Source organism: Alexandromys fortis, unplaced genomic scaffold (genome assembly GCF_014885135.2).
Source record: "Alexandromys fortis isolate MF-2015 unplaced genomic scaffold, M_Fortis_MF-2015_v1.1 scaffold_85, whole genome shotgun sequence".
NCBI lineage: Eukaryota > Metazoa > Chordata > Mammalia > Rodentia > Cricetidae > Alexandromys > Alexandromys fortis.
The window spans coordinates 5,784,412-5,806,799 of NW_026067975.1; the positions used below are offsets into that span (position 1 = coordinate 5,784,412).

Genomic DNA, 22,388 nt, shown 5'->3' on the forward strand with positions numbered 1-22,388 from the left:
CTGTGGTTTTTTTTTTTTTTTTTTTGAGTCTGTCCTGGAACTAGCTCTTGTAGACCAGGCTGGTCTCGAACTCACAGAGATCCGCCTGCCTCTGCCTCCCAAGTGCTGGATTAAAGGCATGCGTCACCACCACCCGGCTTCTTACATATTAATTTAACCCATTTTTATTAATCTGTGTATCGCTATGGGACTGTGGCTTACCGGCAAGATTCTAACCGGTGTCCATCTCAGGCAGAAGATCCATGGTGTCTCACTCTGCCCTTCTTTCCAGCATTAAGTTCTGTCTTCTCTGCCTACCTAAGTTCTGAAGCAGCTACTTTATTCATTAACCAATGAAAGCAACACATGAACAGAACCTCCTACACCATTTCTCCTTTTCTGTTTAAACAAAAAGGAAGGCTTTAACTTTAACATAGTAAAATTACATGTAACAAAATAGGTATCAAGTAAGAATCACAGTTATAATACTTATATTTACTTTATCTTTTATCATAACTAGGGAGAACTATAACTATAAATTCTTTAACTCCATCAAAGACTCCAGAAGGCTATAATATTACCTAAGTAAACAGAAAGTGCATTGTAAGTAACTTCCAAAACTCTAGAAATGACAGAGACATCTTGCTGCCTGGACAGTTACCCAAAGTTCTTCTATACCATTGGGGCATCCATCTTTGGCCTTCAGGCCCATAGTATCCAGCAGACTTTTCCATGAAGTAAGAAATTTCAGAGACAGCTCCGCCTATATTGGCAGTTTTCAGTTACTTTCTTCTGTGTCCTGCAGAATGTCTCACAGACTCTTTCATGAAGGAGGAACCCCGAAGGACCGTCTCACCTTAAAGGACCGTCTCACCTTTAGGCAAGTTCAGCAGCCCTCTCTGCAGGTTCTTCATGTCCAGTTTATGCAAGTCCAGGCAAGAGCAGTTTCTTGCCCAAATGGCTAACCAACTCCATAAGGAGCCTCTTTGATGCCCATCTTCCTCTTGAAGTAGACTGGTGCTGCCAAGAGCAGATGTGTCTCATGGTCATGAAAAGTCCTAAATTTTTAAAAAACATTTAAATACCATATTCTGTAGCCTTTGAAAGATATGAAGAATGCCTATCCATCTGAAACATATCTATGCACATCTAGGAAATCTAACTAACATGACTACAAACCTGACTATTACAGAGGATTATCTATTAACCTATATTTTTAATTATACATTTTTAAATGAACTACACAATCACAACACCTCAATCAAGAGCAGACATATATATAAGACTGACCTTAAATTTTTATCAATAACCAAGATCCATACCAATGTAAATTATTTATATCTATATCATATCCCCCTTTAAATGTAAAAGAACATTTATAAACAATATTTGGGAATATGGGCGCAGTTTTTTTCTCTCCAAACTTCCTCCAGCTCCAAGCTTCCTCAATGTTATGACCCCCTTGAGCATAGTTTTGGTTTCTTTTCTCTTTTTCTTGGTACTGGGAACTGAACCTGTGATCTTGAGCACAGCATATATGCACACACACTCCCATTAGGCCTATTTTCTCAACATCAGACTTTCTGCAAATGCCCTAAATTAAAAAACTGATTTTTTTTTTCCTGAGACAGGGCTCTGTATAGCCTGGTTGTCCTGGAACTAGCTCTATAGACCAGGCTGGCCTCAAACTCAGTGTTCTGCCTGCCTCTACCTCCTGAGTGCTGGAATTAAAGGCATACGCCACCACTGCTCCTTGTTTCTTATCAATCAAAAGCAAATAGCTTAATATTTGGATTCATGTGCACATATACATATGTACATAATTAAACATAAGAAATAAACCTTTAAAATAAACAAAAAGCTTGTTAAACTGTTTACCATGAATAAATATTAACTCTTTGTTATACTGCACCCACTATCCATTTCTAGAAATGGAAGCTCACCATTTTTTGGCTATGCTAGCAAGACAGCAAGCTTTCTAGGACCTGCCTGTCCTCTGCCACCCAAATGCTGGGGGTACAGGCACATAACAGCTATGGTCCTTTTTTTTTTTTTTTTTTGACAAGGTCTCACTATTTTGTTATGTAGTTCTGGCTATCCTGTAACTTGCTACGTGGACCAGGCTGGAACTCACAGAGATCTGCCTGCTTTTGATTCCCAAGTACTGGGATTAACGGTGTGCATCGCCATGACTGGCCACGCCCAGATTTTTATATGAGGGGTTTGAATTCAAGTCCTCATGCTTGCAGAGCAAGTGCTCTATCTAGTGAACTTAGGAATTTGTACTAATTACTGTCTGTTTGTGATAAAAACACCATGACCAAGAACATTTACAGGCAATGGAACAATGGCTCAGATCAAGAAAAGCTCATCTTTCAGAGAACTTGACTTCAGTTCCCAACACTCAGACGGCAGCTCGCAAATGGCTTTAAGTCCAGTTCCAAGGGATCCAAACCCTCCGCTGGCCGAGTACCAGATATACATATAATGCAGGCAAAATTTACACATAAAATAAATCTTAACAAAATCAAATAAAAAGAACAACTTATTGGTTATTTGAGTTATTTCAGAGGATTAGAGACCGGCAGGAGAGGCAGAGTATCAGGTGGCCAGAGTAAGAGTGAGAAATACAACTCAACTGCACACAGGAAGCAGAAAGCAGGGCAGGACTACAAACCATTAAAGCCCAACCCTATGGCCTACTTCCTTTATTAAGCCAGTACCTTCCTAAGTAACTGTTAGTTACTTTTCTGTTGTATATTACACCAGGACCAAGAGCAACCTCCCTAAGAAGCACTACCAAGTGGAGACTGAGTATTCAAATGCATGAGCCCGTGGGGTACATTTCTCACTTAAACCACAATAGTAGCCATCTTTTCCCTTTTCTTAAGACAGGATCTTTACTCTGCAGTCCAGGCTGGCCTCAAATTAGTGGAGAATTCTCCTGGCTCAGCCTTCACAGAACTGGGATTCGGGCATGTGTCTATTCTGCCTGCTCTAGGTCTTTGTAGTATTCATCTTCCAATTCTAAGCTGAGGACTAAACCCTGGACCTCACTCATGCGAGGCAACAAGTACTCTACCACTGAAACCCATATCCATTTATCATTTTTTTTAAAAAATTAACTATTTTTGCTGCTGAGCCAAAAACTGAACTCAGGGTTTCTCTTATCTAAGCACATGTGCAAACAGACATACACCCAGTCTCCACTCTGTGACATTAAGTCCTCTTCCCTTCTCTGTATTGGTATTTTATTCAGGCCAATAGTAATAGCACTCTACCTCCGTGAATAAATCCTCTTGCTATGCACATCCCTTCTCTGCCTGGTTATCTGAATAATCCTATCTAAGTTTAAGGTTCTTAAATCATTCAGTCCCTACCTTGTTCGCAATAAAGTCATCAGACCAACAACACCTCACTCTTTGCAAGTTCAACAAACACAAGCTCCCTTCAGTTAGGTGAGATGGCTAAGTAGGTAAAGTACTTGTGCCTAAACCTGACCACTGGAATCTGATCCCACAGCGAAAAGAAGCAATTCCTTAAAATTGTCCTTTGACCTCCACACATACCATGACACACTCACACAGACACATATGACACAGACACACACACTAATAGATTCTTGGAGGCTAGAGGAATCAGTCAGCTTAAAAGCACTTGCTGCTCTTGCAAAGGGTCCAGGTTTGATAGCCAGCACCCATCCCAGATCTAATCTGTACTCCAATTCCCATAAACCTTAGGGTTTCTGTTGATGTGATAAAACACCATAATCAAAAGCAACTTGGGGAGGAAAAGAGTTTATTTCAGTTTGCAGTCCCACAACACATGCCCACATAAATATGGGCACGAATAAAAATAATAAAAGATTCATTTATTTATGTGCATGTGTGTTTTCCCCGCATACATATTCATGTACCACGTGTATGCAGTGTCTGCAGAGGCCAGAGGAGAGCATCAGATCCCCTGGAACTGGAGTTAAAGATGGTTCTGAGCTAAGAGCACTCACTGGCTAGTCTTCAGAGATTTCCAGAACCCACATGATGGCTCCTAACTGTAATTCCAGTTCCAAGGATCTAACACCCTCTTCTGGCTGCCACAGACACTGAATGAACATGATGCACTGGCAATACATACAGACAAGATACTCATAAAATAATTTTTTTTTCTTTAAAGATTTATTTATTTATTATGTATACAACATTCCTTTCATGTATGCTTGCATGCCAGAAGAGGGCACCAGATCTCATTATAGATGGCCGTGAGCCACCATGTGGTTGCTGGGAATTGAACTCAGGACCTCTGGAAGAGTAGTCAGTGCTCTTAACCTCTGAGCCATCTCTCCAGCTCCCATGAAAACATTTTTATACATGTTTATATACATCTTCTATACATGCTTATATACATGACTTCTATACATCTTATGATCTGTGGCCTTTTTGTTGTAGTGGTTTTTCAGGTTTTGAGCAGGGTTTCCTTATGTAGCCCATGATGGCACTGCACTTACGATCTCTCTGACTTGACTGGATTCAGGGCATGGGTCACCATGACCTGCATGATGTTGACTCTTTAAAAAATGTTTCAAAGTATTTTTTTTTCAAAATATAAACAAGTACATATTCAGAAGACAGTTCCTTTACTGAACTCCAGATGCTCTCTTGTACAAACACTGAACTGTAGACTCTTATTAAAGCTATCTGACTTACAAAACAAAGCAAGTGTCAACTTAACATTGCTATGTTAAACTACATGTAGTACCCCAACCCAAATTTTTTTTTTCTCTTATGGTTGATGTTTGAAACATTGCATGTGTCTAATGTTAAAAGTGGTCTGAATAAAAATTGTAATTTTACTAATTACAAAAAATAGTAGAACACTCAATACACAGAATATAAATTCATTTTGTCAGTACCACTTACTGAATCTGACCTCTATGATTTACTAAGCTATTTAACACACCAAGACATTTATACAGTATTGTGATTGCGGAGTACAAAATACAGAATCAAGGCATGAGGTTTCAGAAGGCAGATCTGCTTTCATAGGCTTTTAATGCTGAGCCACTGAGGTAACTCAAAGGTTTCCACCCATGTAACTGGCTGTAATTATAGTACTTCTGCATCACAATGGCTCTGTAAAGAAAAAAGAGTTAAGCCTTATAGCCTATGTATAAGCATGACCCTTCTCCACGGCCATGCCAGATCTTGTTAATTATCTTCTTGAAAATGGCTCCAGGTGAGGTAGAATCTCAAAAATGTTTTTAAGCTAGATTTTACAGTTAAGGATAGTGAACACTTTTAGTGATGTTTACTAACCACATGTATTTCTTCCTTTTGAGAACTTTCTATTCAATTCTATAGTTTCACTTTTTTTGGTTGGGTACTTTGTTTTCTTGACATTTAGGTTTTTTTGAGTTCTTACTATACTCCATACACTAATCGTCTGTCAAATGTATAGATAACAAAAAGATTCTTTTCTGTTCTCTGGGCTGCCTCTGCACTCATTAACATTTTGTTTGTGATAAGAAGATTTAGTTTCATGAGAAACCATTGGTTGATTTCTGATCTTATGTCCTGTGCAACTGGACGGAGTCCTATTTAGAAAACCCTCACCATGACTATGTGTAGATGTGAACTCGTTAGAAGTCCTATGCAGAAAGCGCTAGCCATGCCTACATGTAGAAGTGCACTCATTACTTCCTTTCCAGCACTCTCAGAGCATCAGATCATATGATCCTTGGTCCACACTCTTGGCAGGATTGTAATGAATGCAGACACAATGAAAATCAATCTGGAAGTTTTGCAAAAGACTGAAAATAAAACTTCCATATGTCCCGTGCATGTCACTTCTGGACATATACTCAAAGGACTCTATGTTTTATTGCAGGGATGTATGCACACATATGGTCACTGCTGTGCTTTTCAAAATATCTAAGAAATGGAATCACCCTAGATGTGCAATAACTGATGCCTGGGAAAGGAAAATGCAGGACAGGCACACAATGGAATTTTATCCATCTGCAAAGAAATGTGAAACAATAAAATTTGAAAGTGAATTGATGGAACTGGAAAATATCAAAGTGAGTGAGGTAATCTCTAATCTGGAAAATCAAACACCATATGTTCTCTCTCAAATGTGAATAGGTTTGGATCTTTATGGATGTGTTTATTTAAATTATACTGTCTGTAGAAACCCCAATGGGAGGAGAAGAGGGGCATGGAAGAGCTGTGGGTGATGAAGAGGCCTTACAGAAACTGAGGAAGGTAGCAAATGTGCAATATAAAAACTGAAGAAATACTGAAAGTGGCAAATTTTGAACAAAGGCCAGGGGTTGAGGAGAACAGGAGGTACAGAGAGAGGGGTAACAGAAGCTAAAGATGCATGAAGAATTCACATCAAAACTTACTAATTTATAAGCTTCGTATTTTTTTAATTGATTTTATTGAGCTATCTATTTTTCTCTGCTCCCTTCCCTTCCTTTTCCCTCACCTTTTACCCTCTCCCATAGCCCCATGCTATTTACTCAGGAGATATTGTCTTTTACTTCCCATGTAGATTAGATCCATGTAGCTTCATAATTTTTAACTGTCAAAATGGATATACCATGCATGGTCAATAATGCTTATCTCATAAGCCATGGGTTATAAAATTAAAATCCAAGGGCCAAGTGTGGAACATCTTCTCAGGAATTATTGACCAAGAAAGTCCCAGAGGCTCCCCAAACTCTACAGGTTTGATTCCACTTTGATTCCAGAACTCAAGGAAATCATACTTCAACTGAGCTGGCAGCTTCCTTATTGCTGTTTGATTTAATATAGTTTGTAATCTTCAGACTTTATATTCTCTAACAGCATCTTGTCAAGCAAGGTGTTCCTGCTGCTGAAATAGGGGCACAGCTCTTCTGGAGGTAAACTACTGATTTCCTATAGGATCTGAAGTCTGACAAGAGGAAATTCATGTCTTGAACCAGGGACCAGATTCAAAATCCCATGTTTGGGGAGGTCACAGGCACCAGCAATGAACCTACTACTTACATTTTGCTAAAATGGACATATCATCAAACTTTCTTCAAAGTATTTATATTTATCAACAGACCAGTGCTGCTCTCAGTCTTGATCAAAGATACTTCTCTCTGCCATGAATGGTGAATTAATGCAGAGACCCATTGTTGGCTAAGGTGGGTGACTGATGATATGAAACAGCCATGTCCCCATTTCACCGACTCTAAGACTCAGAGAGCATCACAGAAGATGGGGAAGAGAGGAGGAGCCACACGATGAGAAGAGACCTATGAACTCACAGCAGCTGTGTTTCCCTGGATAGGGTCTACACAATACCTAGCTGGTAAACATTTAGTCACAGATAATAACATGGCTCATGGTTCTCAACACTCCTCTGAGAACTACTTTTGGTCTCAGGCTCTCAGATTGCTGGCAGTGAGGAAGTCATTGTCTTTAGTAATTTAGCCACTAGTACCTTACCCATGCAACTGTTGATAGTACAATTATAAAGCCCAGGGGTAGGTCTTTTAAAATTCAGTGGTTTTCAAACAAACAGTCAAACACACACACACACACACACACACACACACACACACACACACTAAATAAATAAAAGGACAGGAAAGTTGGATGAGGATTTGGCTTGAAAATAGATGGTCTTTTTGAACTTACGTGAATTAAATATTCCAATCCAGGTGGCACTTCAGAAGAGATGGCGCTGGAATCCATGGGGTCACAGCAGGTCCACCTGGCTGGTGAGATTCTGGCTGACTTTGGGTAATAAAGAAGGCTGGACCTTCATCAGCATAGATAGGTGGTGGGACTGGACAGCCAGCCTGAGGTCCTGAGTAACCAGGATGTCCACTACTTCCCGAAACAGGAGTGAACCAAATAGTTGTTACTGCACAGAAAAATGGAATAACAAATCCTTTTGGAAATTGCCTTAACTAACTCTACGATACATTTCAACTCTAGTATCTATGAACTTTAAAGTGTCATTGTTATTTTTTATAGCTACTTCAACAAAGCCCATGGGATATCACATCTTCACCTATTTTTGAGAGTTCTGACTGTGATGAATCAACAGACAACCTTTCCTTTGGCTCTGTAGCAATTTCCCCAAAACTGACACATTCCTCTCTGAAGGAAAAAGGGGAACTCTTAAACCTCAGCAAGTAAACAAATCTCACTGATCAAAGAAAGCTGAAATGTACAACAGCAAGGCCCCTCCTCAAGAGTATAGGATCAGTTACCAAAGCCTCAGTAGAGAGACCTCCCTGCCTTTTGAGTTGCTTGCAAGCTGTGCTGAGAGCTGTAGGAATGTACCATGTGTGAGTTGTCAATCAACAAGGATGGGCTGGGCTTCGCCATACTGCAGTTGCCTAAGAGATGTCCAAGCTCCTATTTGTAACTTTTCACCCACTCTCAGATCCTCAGCTTGGACTTCAGTGAAGTTGTTACTTTGATATGTTAATGGTACCCTCTCTTGAGGGAGAAAACATCTGTTCAGGCCTCCATGGAAAACGTTAACACAACACCCTTGCCATTCAGCCTTGAATGTAAAATATGTGAGACAAACACGAATGAATGATTAGAGTTATTTATATGAAGATTTGGCATGAGTTCATGGGAAAAGATGTTAGTGATAAAACCAAAGCAAAGGCTGTAAATTACTATTTCTAGGACCAAAGCATCTTGCGAAAACAAATAATTTGGAAACCTGAACAATAAATTCTCCTGTATGTATAGAACAGGGGAAGGTTTTCTACTGGAGTGAAAGTTAAAATAAATAAAAGTTAAGTAAAAATAATAAGAAAGGAGGCTCTGCTATTGCAAGAAATCCAATTAGGTCGAATCAAACCAAATCAAAATGCCCATCATGTTATTCAGTAAGACGCTCTCGGGCAGGCCAGCACATGGTGGGGAGACAGGACAGCAGGGAGCCCATGCACATGAGAAAACCACATGTTTCTCCTCTGGGAGCCTACTTAAATACCCTCTGGGAGTAGGACCCGGGGGGGGGGGAGGGGAGGTCAGGACCTGACATGCTGGGATTTGGAGTCCAGACCAATGCAACTCCCAGGCCAGGAGGCTGGGATGGATGCTGGGGACTATGCTCCCAACTTAACAGTGATATTTGTCAACGTCTGGAGTTATTTGTCTATTTTTCACAACTTATGAGTTAGGCTGGCACTGAAATGTGGTGGGTAAAAGCCAGGAATGCCTCCACCATCCCCACATGCCCAGAGTGACTTATTTGAAAATAAAGAATTCTCTATTCCAAATATTATTGTTCTATATGCAGTAATATATATGACTGCAATTAAGTTTCACAGGCTTATTTTTATAGTTTATAGAAGAGCAGTTTCTAGGCTCTATAATATAATAGCACTGATAGCTATGGGGAACCTAATTCTCAGAATAGGCAACACGTTTAAGTAGAACACAGATAAGGAAATCCACACATCATTAAAAGTAGGATTGAGCAAAAAGAAAATATATAAATGTCTCATAAACATAGCTTTTATTGTCAATTCCTTCTAAATAAATGAACATTCACAGGTGATCTAGCATGTGATTGTATCTGTTGTACAATAAAGAGAAACAATTATCAAGAAGATAATTTGCACTTAAGCAACTTACAATTAACTTCCAGGAGAAAGAAAATGTTTCTAAAATAAAGTTTTCAGACACAAGGCAGCCACTTCAGATAGATATAGCTTAAATGGAGATGGAAATGCCAGGAAGGGAGAAGCTTTATGAGATGCTAGAGGGAGAAACAGTGGAGAAGTAAAGGGAAGGGAAAGTGAAAGAGCTAATTTAGGATGGGACTCTGGCAGGTCTACCAAAAGAGACATCCAAAGAAGAATAGAAAGCTCTGATCGTAACACAGCAGCACACAATTTACCTCCAGAAGTCCTTTGTAAGGAGTTTTCACTTACAAAGTTTGCTTGAGAGACAATGAAAGACTCTGGGGAGAAGGATGAGTTCATGACACCATTTATATCTTAAAATTGTTGAGCATTCAAATTCCCATTGTGAAAAACAAATTAAAATGATAACCTTTTTAAAAATTAACAGATATACATGAGAAGGGACAAGCTAGCAATTTGCTCCTATAGGGAGGAGAGGAGAACAAAACAACAAAAGAAAACTGTTGCTTGGTGTAGGAGGTTATTCTGTCTATGTTTTGCTTTCATTGGTTGAATAAAGAAACTGCCTTGGCCTTTTGATAGGGCAGTGCTTAGGTAGGTAGAGTAGACAGAACTGAATGCTGGGAAGAAGGGCAGATAGAGATCTGCCATGAAGCTGCCAGGTCAGACATGCTAAATCTTTCCTAGTAAGCCATGACCTCGTGGTGACATACATATTATTAAAAATGGGTTGAATCAAGATGTAAAAGTTAGCGAATAAGAGGCTAGAACTAATGGGTCAGGCAGTGTTTAAACAAATACAGTTTCTGTGTGATTATTTTGGGGGTTAAGCTAGTGGTAGGCCGGGACGAAAAGCAGGCCCTCTCTTCCTCAATAGTCGCCCTTTCTAATTGGTCTTAATAATAAAAATCCAGAGTCAGATATCAGGGTAAATGCAGAAAGAACAGAGAAATAAAGGAGTCAGTTTTACCTCTATGAAATCCTCAAACCAAGGGAACAAGATTCTGTATCTACAAGTCCTCAGACTGAATGCCTTGAGGTCATGTCTCCTGCCACTTTATAGTCCTCTCTCTACCCAGCCAGATCTCTTTCTATCTTAGAGAGCAGCAGAAACAGAGATAAATTTTAGATAGGCAGGTCATCTTCAGACATTTCAGAGATCTACAGAACATGGTGTAGTGATATTTCATTTGTATTTTAATAAATCAAACTTGCTTGAAGATCAGAGAATAAAACAGCCCCATTGATCAGACTTACACACCAGACAGTGGTGACATACACCTTTAATCCCAGTAGCCATGCTAGTTTGCCATAAAAACTCAGCAGTAGTGGTGCATGCCTTTAATCCCCGGCCTTGAGAGGAATATAAAAAGAGCTCTTAGACACAGTCTCATTCTAAGATTTCTGGAGGCAGGATTACCACTTCAGACTGAGGTAGAGGTAAGAGTCAGTGGCTGGCTGTTTTGCCTTTCTGACTGTCAGGTTGAACTCCAATATTTTTCTCTAGGTTTTTATTAATCATGCTACAATTTGGCATTTAAGATGTTTTAATAACATAGGTTCTTTTTTCATGACAATGAAACATGTCTGTTCCTGGCAGTACCAATCTACTTCAGAGAGGAAGATGGGCATTACAGATACTCCAAATGGAATTTATGTTCTTTGTGGCAAAAGTAAGCCACTGGGCAAGAAAGTGTTCTTGCCTCAACTGTTGACAGTATGCTGTCCATATTGAACAAGCAGGATACAAAAGAGAGTGAGTGCTAAACTTTACCAAGATAAAGAGGAACAGTCCTTCAAATATTCTGCTTCATAGAAAAGTTTGTTGAATATTCTAGGCCTTTAGACTGAAGATGAATGCCCTAATTGCAAAAGAACCTTGAATGACTATCCAGGCAGCCAGCTGATTCTGTCATTTCTCACATTTTGGAAGTTGATTGTTTGCCCTTCCTGATTACTCAGTCAATATTATTTCCTTCTCAGGTCTCTGAGGCAGTTAAAGACTAGATAGTTACAGTTTTCTTTGTTCACCAGACTCAGAAAAGAGACTCACTAAAGAGGTGTGATGTGCATAAAGATGAGAGACATTGAGATAAAGGTTTGATAATGCAAGTTCCTATAGAAATTTAATTAGGTACAATTCCTTGAACTCACCAAGACATGACCGATAATGGAGTATTTTCTCTAAATTTTTCAAATGCAAAAACTAGACATTGCTGATGTATTTATTGCCTGTATATATTTTATACAGTTATTGTACTTATTGTATATAGTTTTTCTTTTATAAGTTATAACTTTTTTATTTTAGACAAAAAGGGGGAATTGTTATTGTTGAAATAAGAGCGGCGGGGCTGCGTCCCTGGCACCCGGCCACCCGCATGGCTAGCTTATGCCCAGAAATAATTACACAGAAACTGTATTCTTTCAAACACTGCCTGGCCCGGCTAGTTCCAGCTTCTTATTGGCTAGCTCTTACATATTGTTCTAACCCATTTCTAATATTCTGTGTAGCCCACGAGAAGGCTTACCAGGGAGGATCTTAACCTGCGTCTGTCTGGAGGGGGAGAATCATGGCGACTCTTCCTCTAACCTTCTTTCTTCCAGAATTCTCTTCTGTATACTCCGCCTACCTAATTTTCTATCCCATAAAATGGGCCAAGGCAGTTTCTTTATTAATAAGAAACCATTCCCACATCATGTTATGATATTTTGTTTGTGCTTTAACAAATATAGCTTGCCTGAAGATCAAAGTGTGGAACTAGCAGTTAGTCATACAGGTTAGGCAGTGGTGGCACACACATTCAATCCCAGTTCTCAGAAGATAGAGCCAAGTGAACATACTCCATCAGCACACAGGAGACAGAAAGAGAGAACAGTAAATATAGCTAGGCTATAAAATTTCAAAGCCTACCCCAGTGATAATACTTCCTCCAGAAAAGCTCCACCTCCTAAAGGTTCCAGAACATTTTCAGTCTTGCCAGGTAGGTACCAAGTGTTCAAAAACATGAACCTATGAAAGATATTTTGCATCCAAATCATAACTTAAGGTTAATATTCACACACATATAATTATGTATGTGTGGATTATTTTTATATGCACAGATTATATATGACTACGTCAAATGACAGAAAATTTAAAAGCCTAAGTACTTTAGTTAACTAAAAATATTGTATTTTCATATTATAAATATTCTTTTTACAAATATTTAGAAAAAATTTATATGGACAGAAGAGAACACTGAAATTCAAGACTTTCAGTCTTACTCATAAAAAAAAAAAATAGCCCTGGCACACACGCAGCTGAAGCCAGAGAATTATGAATTCAAGGCCTGTCTCCAACATAAACAGTAAATCAAATACCTTAAAGAGAGACATTAAGAAACATTGTCTCTAACATAAATAGTTAATTGAATACCTTGAAGAAAGACATTAATAACTTCCCAGGAAAGTGGGGAAGTTGAGAGGTTTTATTTCACGTGAGTCATCTTCGTTCACTTGGTTAGAGCATTGTTTAGTATCAAAGCAACATTCTTGTTGTTGCCTTTGCTTGCTTCTACATCAATGAGAGGGAATAGGGCAGAATAGCGAGAGAACACAGTAGGTCAGAGAGGCTGTCAGTGACCCCACAGCAAGCAGGGGAGAGTTACAGGCTCGGAAGAGCAGCTGCTTGGCCATTGTCTTTGGTTTGCTTGTTAGTTTTGGAAAACATTTATCCAATGAATGTTTGATCTGTTGTTTTACATACAGTTGGGTAAAATACTATAGAAAGCTGTCTGTAATTAGTTCTTACCCTACATGTGTTTTTTTTTTTTTTGACGTAAAATGTAATTTTTTTTCAGGCAGACTGACTTACAAGCAACACCTCATTTATAGTCCACTCCACCACAGCACTTTTGACTTCCGTTTTTCATTTCAGTGTGCAGTGTTCTCCGTGGCATGGTTGTCTACAAGGTCTTCTTTTAACTCTGCCCTTGATCTTGATCTTGGGTTCTAGATTCCTATAATTCCCTTTTTCCCCTTTATTTGAGATAGGAAACAAACCCAATTTAGGGGTGAATATTCATTCAAAAAGGAGGCCTGTAAAACAACTTAATCTCCTTCATTCATCTGCCCTTTACTTATTTCCAGCATCCTTAAAGAGCTTCTGGGTGTCCCCTCCTGGGTGTTTAGTTCTGTTATATCGGAGAGCAGGGTACAGCACGCCTACTCCATCTCTCCTGGGTCTGGAACCTTTCCTGTGTTTTTGAAGCTCCGATTTCATTGTGCTATACTGCCTATTAGGTATGCAAAGCACATGCATGAACTAAGACCTATGCACAAATATATATATATATATATATTATAAAGATTGCTTACAATTAATATGAATTGAAAATATTTGACAGTTGCAGAGAATTATATTTCATGACCTGTATTTGGGGTGAATGTTATATATACAGAGGGAAGAGCTTCAATGATTCAATGATTGTTTTTCAAATATTTCAGACTTGGGACAGGAGAGATGGCTTTGTAGTTAATAGGTCATAGTGATCTTGCAGAAGACCTGAATACACCTGTGGAAGATGGCTCTCGAGTGCCTGTGATTATGGATCCAAGCCATCAAACACTCTCTTTTGGCTTCTACAGGCAGCGTCCTTCACATACACGCATGTTCTCCTCTCTCTCTTTCTCTCTGTCTCTTTCTGTCTTTGTCTCTGACTCTCTCTCTCTCACACACACAAACACAGACACACACAGAGACAGACACACACACACGAATGAGAGAGAGAGAGAGAGAGAGAGAGAGAGAGAGAGAGAGAGAATGTAAGAATGTAATTTATAATAACTGTTTTATAAATGTAAATCTGATTCCTGACCACTAGAGGGCTCAGTGTAAACTTGAACTTGACTCCTTTTCTTACTGGATTGAACTGGTTCTGCCATTCTGCCTCAGATTCTTTCACTGTGATCTCATTTCTTTAGCACTGATAACAAAGAACAAGGATATTAGAATGAAGACTGAGTGCTTAGCGTATTTCCTGATCCAGCAGAAGTACTTGGTGACTGTCAGCACTGGCATAATTATTACAGAAAGATCTGCTTAGGGTTTTGTTCATTTCTTATCTCCTTACTAATTTTCACCCATACATGTTTTGAAATTAGGTATTTGCTCTACACTAAATCATTTTTCCCCCGTGGAAAAATTCAATTGTCTGGCATCTTAAGGAATGAGCTTATGCTTCTACAACGATGCACTACCTAGAAACTTGGCCCAGTGTCATTTGAATGACACTCTCTAAAATCTTTGTTTGGGGGTAAAATTATAGGAATTAGATTTTGAAATGCTTATGTAATTCTGCTTGCTATAATCTAAACGATGCATCCGTGAGATCTGCTTGGTCTTCCCTGATGTTAGACTTCTGCTTAGACACTGCCTCTGCCTTCTGATTTTCTGTCCTCAGTGGATTCATTAACTCCTCCCACAGTGGGGGACAGATATGAGCGTGCTCCCCTTTCTCTTATTTATTAGCTTATTTTTATTTTGTTCTTATAAGTCTTCTGGATAAGAATAGCTCTTGCTCAGGGATTAGAGGTCTTTTGCTGAATCCTAGGAGCGATGCTAGCTCCACTGAATTATCTGGGAGGGGTTCATCCCTCTCAGACTTCTTTTTTAAAGAACTGTTGTTATTTTTAAAGAGACTTTAGGATATGATCACATTTAACTATATACATGTTCAAAAGCACCAAGAATAAATTTTACTTAGAAAGTTTTAGAAAAATTGTTTTGGAACCGTCTGGTCCTTAGTTTCTCTTTGTCAAGGAATTGATTCAACCTACTATTGCTACAAGTATATTCAGATGTTTATGTCCTTCTCCTTTCATTTGTATAGGTCAAACATGTCAGAATGTTAGTCATCACTTCTAAATTTTCCAGTTTGTAGCACACAGGTGTTTGTACCAATACCTAATAATTGCTCATTTTCATTTCTGTGGTATTATGTTCAATGTCGACGTTTTCTTATTCAATTTTAATTATTTGAGACTATTTTTCATTTATTGTGGTATCCCTCCCTGTTCCTCCCCCACCTCCCTTTAATCTGGATCCACCCCCTCTCTGTCTCTCATTAGAACACAAACAAGATTCTAAAGGCTAACAATAAAATAATAAGGTAAAACAAAAATTAACACATGGGAATAGGAAAGAACTGATATTCAAATGGAAAAGAACCCAAGAAAAGGCACAGAAAACAGTTATAAACTCGGTAACGCACTTGTTCACACACTCAGGAGTCCCCTAAAATTACTAAGCTAGAAGCCATAATAGATATGCAAAAGACTTGTAGGGTAAAAAAGGTGTGTGTGCATATGTATGCATATATAATATATAATAAGATAAAATCATATAAAATAAAATATAAAAAAGATAGAATTTTTTTAAAAAGAAATGCTTTGGCACAACATTATGGGACACAATGAGATGCCATTGAGTTTTCTGTTGACTGCCTTCTGCTGGGCGTGCAGCCTACCCTTAAGAGTAGTTTGTTTCCCTAGTAGACTCCTTTGGGGCAAATTAGATTTTCATTTGCACATGGCTTTCAATTGGCAATAGCTTCTGGGTTAGGGATGGGGACATTATCCTCTTCCAGACATTCTTTTCTTTTATCTTGGTGAGTCTAGCTAGTGGTTTGCCAATTTTGTTTGTTTTTACAAAAGCCTACTTTTTAAGTTCATGTTTTATTTTTAGTATCTAATTCTCATATTTTTGCTTTTATCTGTTATTTCTTTCCTGTTACTAATTGGGATTTGATTTATTCCTTGTTATCTATTTCTCTGAAATCAATTCAGTATGTTCTGTATCTGGAATCTTTCTATTTTTGATACAGGAAGTTACTGCTATATACCCTCCCTCAGTAGGAACTTGCTGTATCCTGCAAGCTTTCAAATGTATTTTCATTTATTCTGGGAACTTTAAAACATTAGATTTTGTTTGTTGTTTTTTTATGATGACCAATTGTTCTTTAAAAAATATGGTGTTCAGTCCCCATATGTTTGGGCAATTTCAAACTTTATATCTTATTGTTGACCTCTAGTTTTGTGAATTGGGATTAAAACAATTCCTGGAAGTGTCAAGAAATTGGGTGAGGACTTGGTGTGATAGCATACGCCTTTAATCCCAGCACTCCGGAGGCCAAGGCAGATCTCTGTGAGTTCAAGTCCAGACTGGTCTACAAAGAAAGTTCCAGGACAACTAAAGATGCACAGAAAAACCCTGTCTCGAAAAATAAAATAAAACAAAACAAAACAGAAAAAAAAAGAAAAAAAATTGAATGAATGCCTTAAACCCTGCTCATGACCTAATATATTCTGTAGTCTAGAGAAAGTTACCTATGCTAATGAAAGCTATGTGAGCTCCAGCCACTGGCTGTAATAAATGTCTTATCTATTTAGAGTAAAGTTTAACAATTTCTCTGCTGAAATGTTCTGGTCTGTATAGTGATAAAAAGTCAGATGCTGACCCCTCAGTTATTCCACATTGGAGCATATTTCTCCCTTTCAGTTTAACGGTTTTGTTTTATAAAGTTAGGCATATCCGTATTAGATGGACACAGATTTATGTCATTATATCTTCTTGCTGAACTGATCCTTTGAACATTATGTAGGAGTCTCTTTTTTCTTGAAGTTTGACCTAGAAGTCGAGCAGAAATGTAAGTACTTCAGGGTTATGCTCTCTTTGAATATCATTTCCCATTCTTGTACTTTCTGTACATGGTTTTCCTGACTCAGTGTGTAATTGTATTGCATTGGTAGTTTTTTCTTCATCTGTTAATCTAGCCTGGATAATTTCACTTCAGAATTTTATCTATTTACATTCAATGTATTATCTATATAGAAAGATTAACTTAAGGGGCAATTTTCTTCTAAGATTCTTTCCCTCTTTTACTGCTGTCATATGTGGCTTGATGGTTGTCCGAATAACATTTGATACTTTGTATTTATATCCTGCACATCTTATCTCCTGGTGAGATGTTTCAAGAGCTTTGAAATGTTATTCAACATCCTTTGCTTCTAAATATAATATGCTCTCAAGTATATGTTCTAAGATCTTTGTTGATCATGGATTCTCAGATTTTGTTTCGAAAGATCTTTATTTACCAATTATTGTTGATACTCTTCCCCAAAACAGTATTCTTATGTGGTAGTTATTTTCCTTCATCATTTTATAATATATCTTTAAATTTTCCAAACCTTTGTGTTCTTTGTGGTACTAATCTAATGAGGATATCCTCAGTGTGACAATGTTTTGATTTTTTCCATTTGAGAACTTTTTATCTTGTACTTTGGAGAATTTGACTGTCACATGGTATGATGAAGATCTTTTCCATTTTATCTTTTTGTGATCCTATGGGTTTTTTGTCTAAGAATATCCATGACTTTCTCCCCTAATAAGAATGGTTCTGTTATTTCATTGAATAGGTTTTAGATGTATTTAATCTTTAAATCTTTTCCTTCAGTATTCCAAAAATGTAGACATTTTATATACTAATGCTGGTTTGAAGGATCTCTTCAATTCTTCTACTTTTCTTCTTTCTTTCTTTTTCTTTCTCTTTCTTTCTTTCTTTCTTTCTTTCTTTCTCTCTTTTTCTCTTTCTCTTTCTCTTTCTTTTTCTTCTTCTTCTTCTTCTTCTTCTTCTTCTTCTTCTCCTCCTCCTCCTCCTCCTCCTCCTCCTCCTCCTCCTCCTCCTCCTCCACCTCTTCCTCCTCCTCCTTCTTCCTCTTTCTCCTCCTCCTCCTCTTCCTCATCCTTTTGGTCTCAGGATTAGTTATTTCCATATTGTGCTGCTAAGATATGACCAATGTAATTTACAGAAGAAAGAGTTGCTTTGGGTTTACAGGTCCAAGAGTGAGGCATCCAGTAACATCCCAGTCGGAAAGATGAAAGCAGAAAGCAAGCGAATATGGTGGGTAGAGCAGCAAGCTGAGAGCTCACATCTTAAGCCACAAGCAGAAAACAGGATTGAACTGGGAATACTATGTAGCTTTTAAAACTCAAAGTTGACTTCAATTACATACTTCTATTTTTTTACATTCACAGTGCTCAGTTTATTTATATTTGGCATATTCAGAGAAAATACTCCATTATCTATTTTATCTTGAAGTTAAAATTTTTTATTGATATCTATTTATCTCTACATTTTTCTCTGCTCCCCTTTCTGCCTCTTCCCTCCCCTTCAACCCTCCCCCAAAGGTCCTCATGCTCCCAATTTACTCAGGAGATCTTGTCTTTATCTACTTCCCATGTAGATTAGATCTATGTAAGTCTCTCTTAGTGTCCCCATTGTTGTCTAAATTCTCCGGGATTGTGATTTGTTGGCTGGTTTTCTTTGCTTTATGTTTAAAACCACCTATGAGTTAGTATATGTGATAATTGTCTTTCTGTGTCTGGGTTACATCACTCAATGTTTTCTAGCTCCATCAATTTTCCCACAAAATTCAAGATGTCTTTTTTTTCTGCTGTGTAGTACTCCATTGTGTAAATATACCACATTTTCCTTATCCATTCTTTAGTAGAGGGGCATATAAGTTGTTTCCAGGTTCTGGCTATGATAAACAAAGCTGTTATGAACATAGTTGAACACATGTTCTTGTGGCACGCTTGAGCATCCTTTGGATATATACCCAAAAGTGGTATTACTGGGTCTTGAGGAAGATTGTTTTCTAATTTTCCAAGAAATCGCTACACTGACATACAAAGGGGTTGTAACAGAATGAATTCCCCCCAGCAATGCAGAACTGTTCCCTTTTCCCCACAACCTCTCCAACATAAGTTCTCATCAGTGTTTTTGATTTTGGTCATTCTTACAGGTGTAAGATGGAATCTCAGAGTCGTTTTGATTTGCATTTCTCTGACGGTTAAATGTTGCATTAGGAGCAGCAGGACTGCGTCCCCGGCACCCAGCCGCCCGCATGGCTAGCTTATGCCCCGAAATAATTACACGGAAACTGTATTCTATTAAACACTGCCTGGCCCAGCTAGTTCCAGCTTCTTATTGGCTAGTTCTTACATATTGTTCTAACCCATGTCTAATATTCTAAGTAGCCCACGAGCTGGCTTACCAGGGATGATCTTAACCTGTGTCTGTCTGGAGCGGGAGAATCATGGCGACTCCTCACTCAGCTTCTTTTTCCCAGCATCCTGTTCTGTTTTCTCCGCCTACCTAAGGGTTGGCCTATCAAATGGGCCTAGGCAGTTTCTTTATTAATAAGAAATCACTCCTAGTGTTTTTGATTTTGGTCATTCTTACAGGTGTAAGATGGAATCTCAGAGTCGTTTTGATTTGCATTTCTCTGATGGTTAAAGATGTTGAACATTTCCTTAACTGTCTTTCAGCCATTTTAGATTCCTCTGTTGAGAGTTCTCTGTTTAGGTCTGTACTCCAATTTTTTTATTGTTTATGTGTTCTTTTGATGACCAATTTCTTGAGTTCTTTGTATATTTTGGATATCAGACCTCTGTCTGATGTGGGGTTAGTGAAGATCTTTTCCCATTTTGTAGGCTGCAATGGCATACTTCTAAACCTCACATGTGTGTCCAGATAGCTTTACCAACAGGAGAACAAGTGTTCCACCATCTAGGCTTATGGGGGGCAATTCTCACTCAAATCACCAAAATCTGTCTAGACTATTGTAAAGGATCTGCCTTTAAGTTCAAATATTCTTGCTTCTGCGTAATGGAATCTGTTTGTATGTGTTCTGGTTATTGATATATTTTGGTTTTTGTTATAATTTTTATCTCTGCTCAATTTCACATTCCAATCTGGTACATACTTGCTTCCTAATTTTACTTACTGTTCACTTGCATCTTTTATCAGACACTTTGCCTATGCTGAGTTCTTTGGGAATACAAAGATTCTCCAGCAAGACCTACTTGCTTTTCCATACTTTCTAAGTACAACTTGTCTATCTGGTGGATGGATTATCCCCACCATTTTGTGGAGGGTAGTATTCTTAGTGACAACTTTCCTGTTAAGATACGTTTTGGAGTATCAGTTGTTACACAATGCTGGCAAGACATCGTTCTTGTAGCCTCCACAACTGTGAAAACTGTAGTACAGTCAGATATATTTACTGTCTCTATGGACCATGCAACACTGGAGATACTAGCAAAGCAGGCGACTGAGTATGGATAAAGGATGATATGTAGCTCACATTGTGAGGACTCCTGTGAAGAGAGTCATTACAGTAGCTAGAGAGGGGCCAGTACCTGCACAGTGTGTTACAGTAGAGTAGCTAAAGGGACCAGTATCTGCACAGTGTTACAGTAGCAGTAGTGAGAGGGACCAGTATTCTGCACAGTGTATTACACTAGAGAAAGAGGCCAGTATCTGCACAGACTGTTGTAAGGACTCTTTTATTCCTAATTACACAAAGGGGGTCTTTAACTTCTCGACCTATGGAGTGTAAGTGGCAGATTCTTTTTTCTTCCTCCTTCTTTTCCTCCTTCCTTCCTTCCTTCCTTCCTTCCTTCCTTCCTTCCTTCCTTCCTTCCTTCCTTTCTTTCCTTCTTTAATTCCCCCTGCTTTCTATGTTGTCACAGGTTACTACGTATGACAAGGTTGCCATGACTCACTTGCTGATTTCCAGTGTTTTTCAATGGTTGCTCATCTCAAAATATGTCATACATATTACTTTAGGGATTCTCGTGTGGAGGAGGAAATTAATTTGGGGCATCCCTAAATCCTTAAATCTAGCCACCTCAGATTGCTACAGCATGATCAATCATGATTTTTATGTGGAGCTCTTACATATTTATTTTGTTATTTATCTTACAGCATTTGTAGTAGTACCAGTAAATTTTAAATGAATCATTTATTATTATTTTAATTTATTAAATAGTATTTTCTTTTTTGTTTGTTTGTTTTTTGTTTTGTTTTTTAAGACATTTCTCTGTAGCTTTGGAACCTGTCCTGGAACAAGCTCTTGTAGACCAGGCTTGTCCTGAACTCAGTGATCTGCCTGCCTCTGCCTCCTGGGTGTTAGGATAAAAGGCTTATACTACCACAGCCAGGCTCAATTCATATTATTTTCAAAAAATAATCTTTCAGAGTATATTAAAAATATTATTGTATTATAATTATTTAGTCTTTTCTAAAAGTCAGGCAGCAATCTGAAATCACGACAATCTTATGTCTCCTTTCAAATATACCCATTTAGTCCTTTTTCCAGTTCTCCTCGTTGTTTAGAACTTTAAAATTTTGATAAACTAGTATTTTCCTTTGAACATGCTTCTATATTTTACTCTTTCCTGTGAGAGGGATGATTCTGATACATAAGCATGTATGATGCTTTCCTATGAATTTTATCATGATCTAAAGTTGCTTTCTTACAAATGTTATCTAGGAGAGGTATAAAATTAACAGATAACAACCTTCTGAAATGGAAACATGATTCTTCTTGCTTTAATTATGAATGGAAAATTCATACTATATCCAAATACAGGATATTAAGTTCTTTTATCTTGTAATAAATTTTAACTTCAGAAAGAGTTGTTGTGTAATAAGGGAATCAGGAGTAAACAGTGGAATTTTCCTTTTCAAAACAGAATTCTTTGACCTAATTTTAAGCATTCCACTCTTAAAATACTTTCTTTCTCTATCCCTTTTAATAACCTCAGTTAAAAGATATTTAAAATATATAAAATAATTTATTTTAATGCTATTTTAGAAAGAATATTTATTTTGAAAGAGTTGGAAAAGCTAGGGTTTCATTTGATTATCAA

General features: G+C 38.0%; 1 protein-coding gene across 1 annotated transcript in view; it reads right to left on the reverse strand.

Annotated features, from left to right (window-relative positions):
- Nucleotides 1-9,970, reverse strand: part of LOC126510644 (phospholipid scramblase 2-like) — an 18,800-nt gene extending 8,830 nt beyond the window's left edge. The window contains 3 exon segments of the mRNA XM_050157294.1: nucleotides 7,650-7,690; nucleotides 7,693-7,878; nucleotides 9,886-9,970. Coding sequence (XP_050013251.1) covers nucleotides 7,650-7,690; nucleotides 7,693-7,878; nucleotides 9,886-9,970 — 312 coding nt within the window.
- Between the last annotated feature and the right edge of the window lie 12,418 nt (nucleotides 9,971-22,388).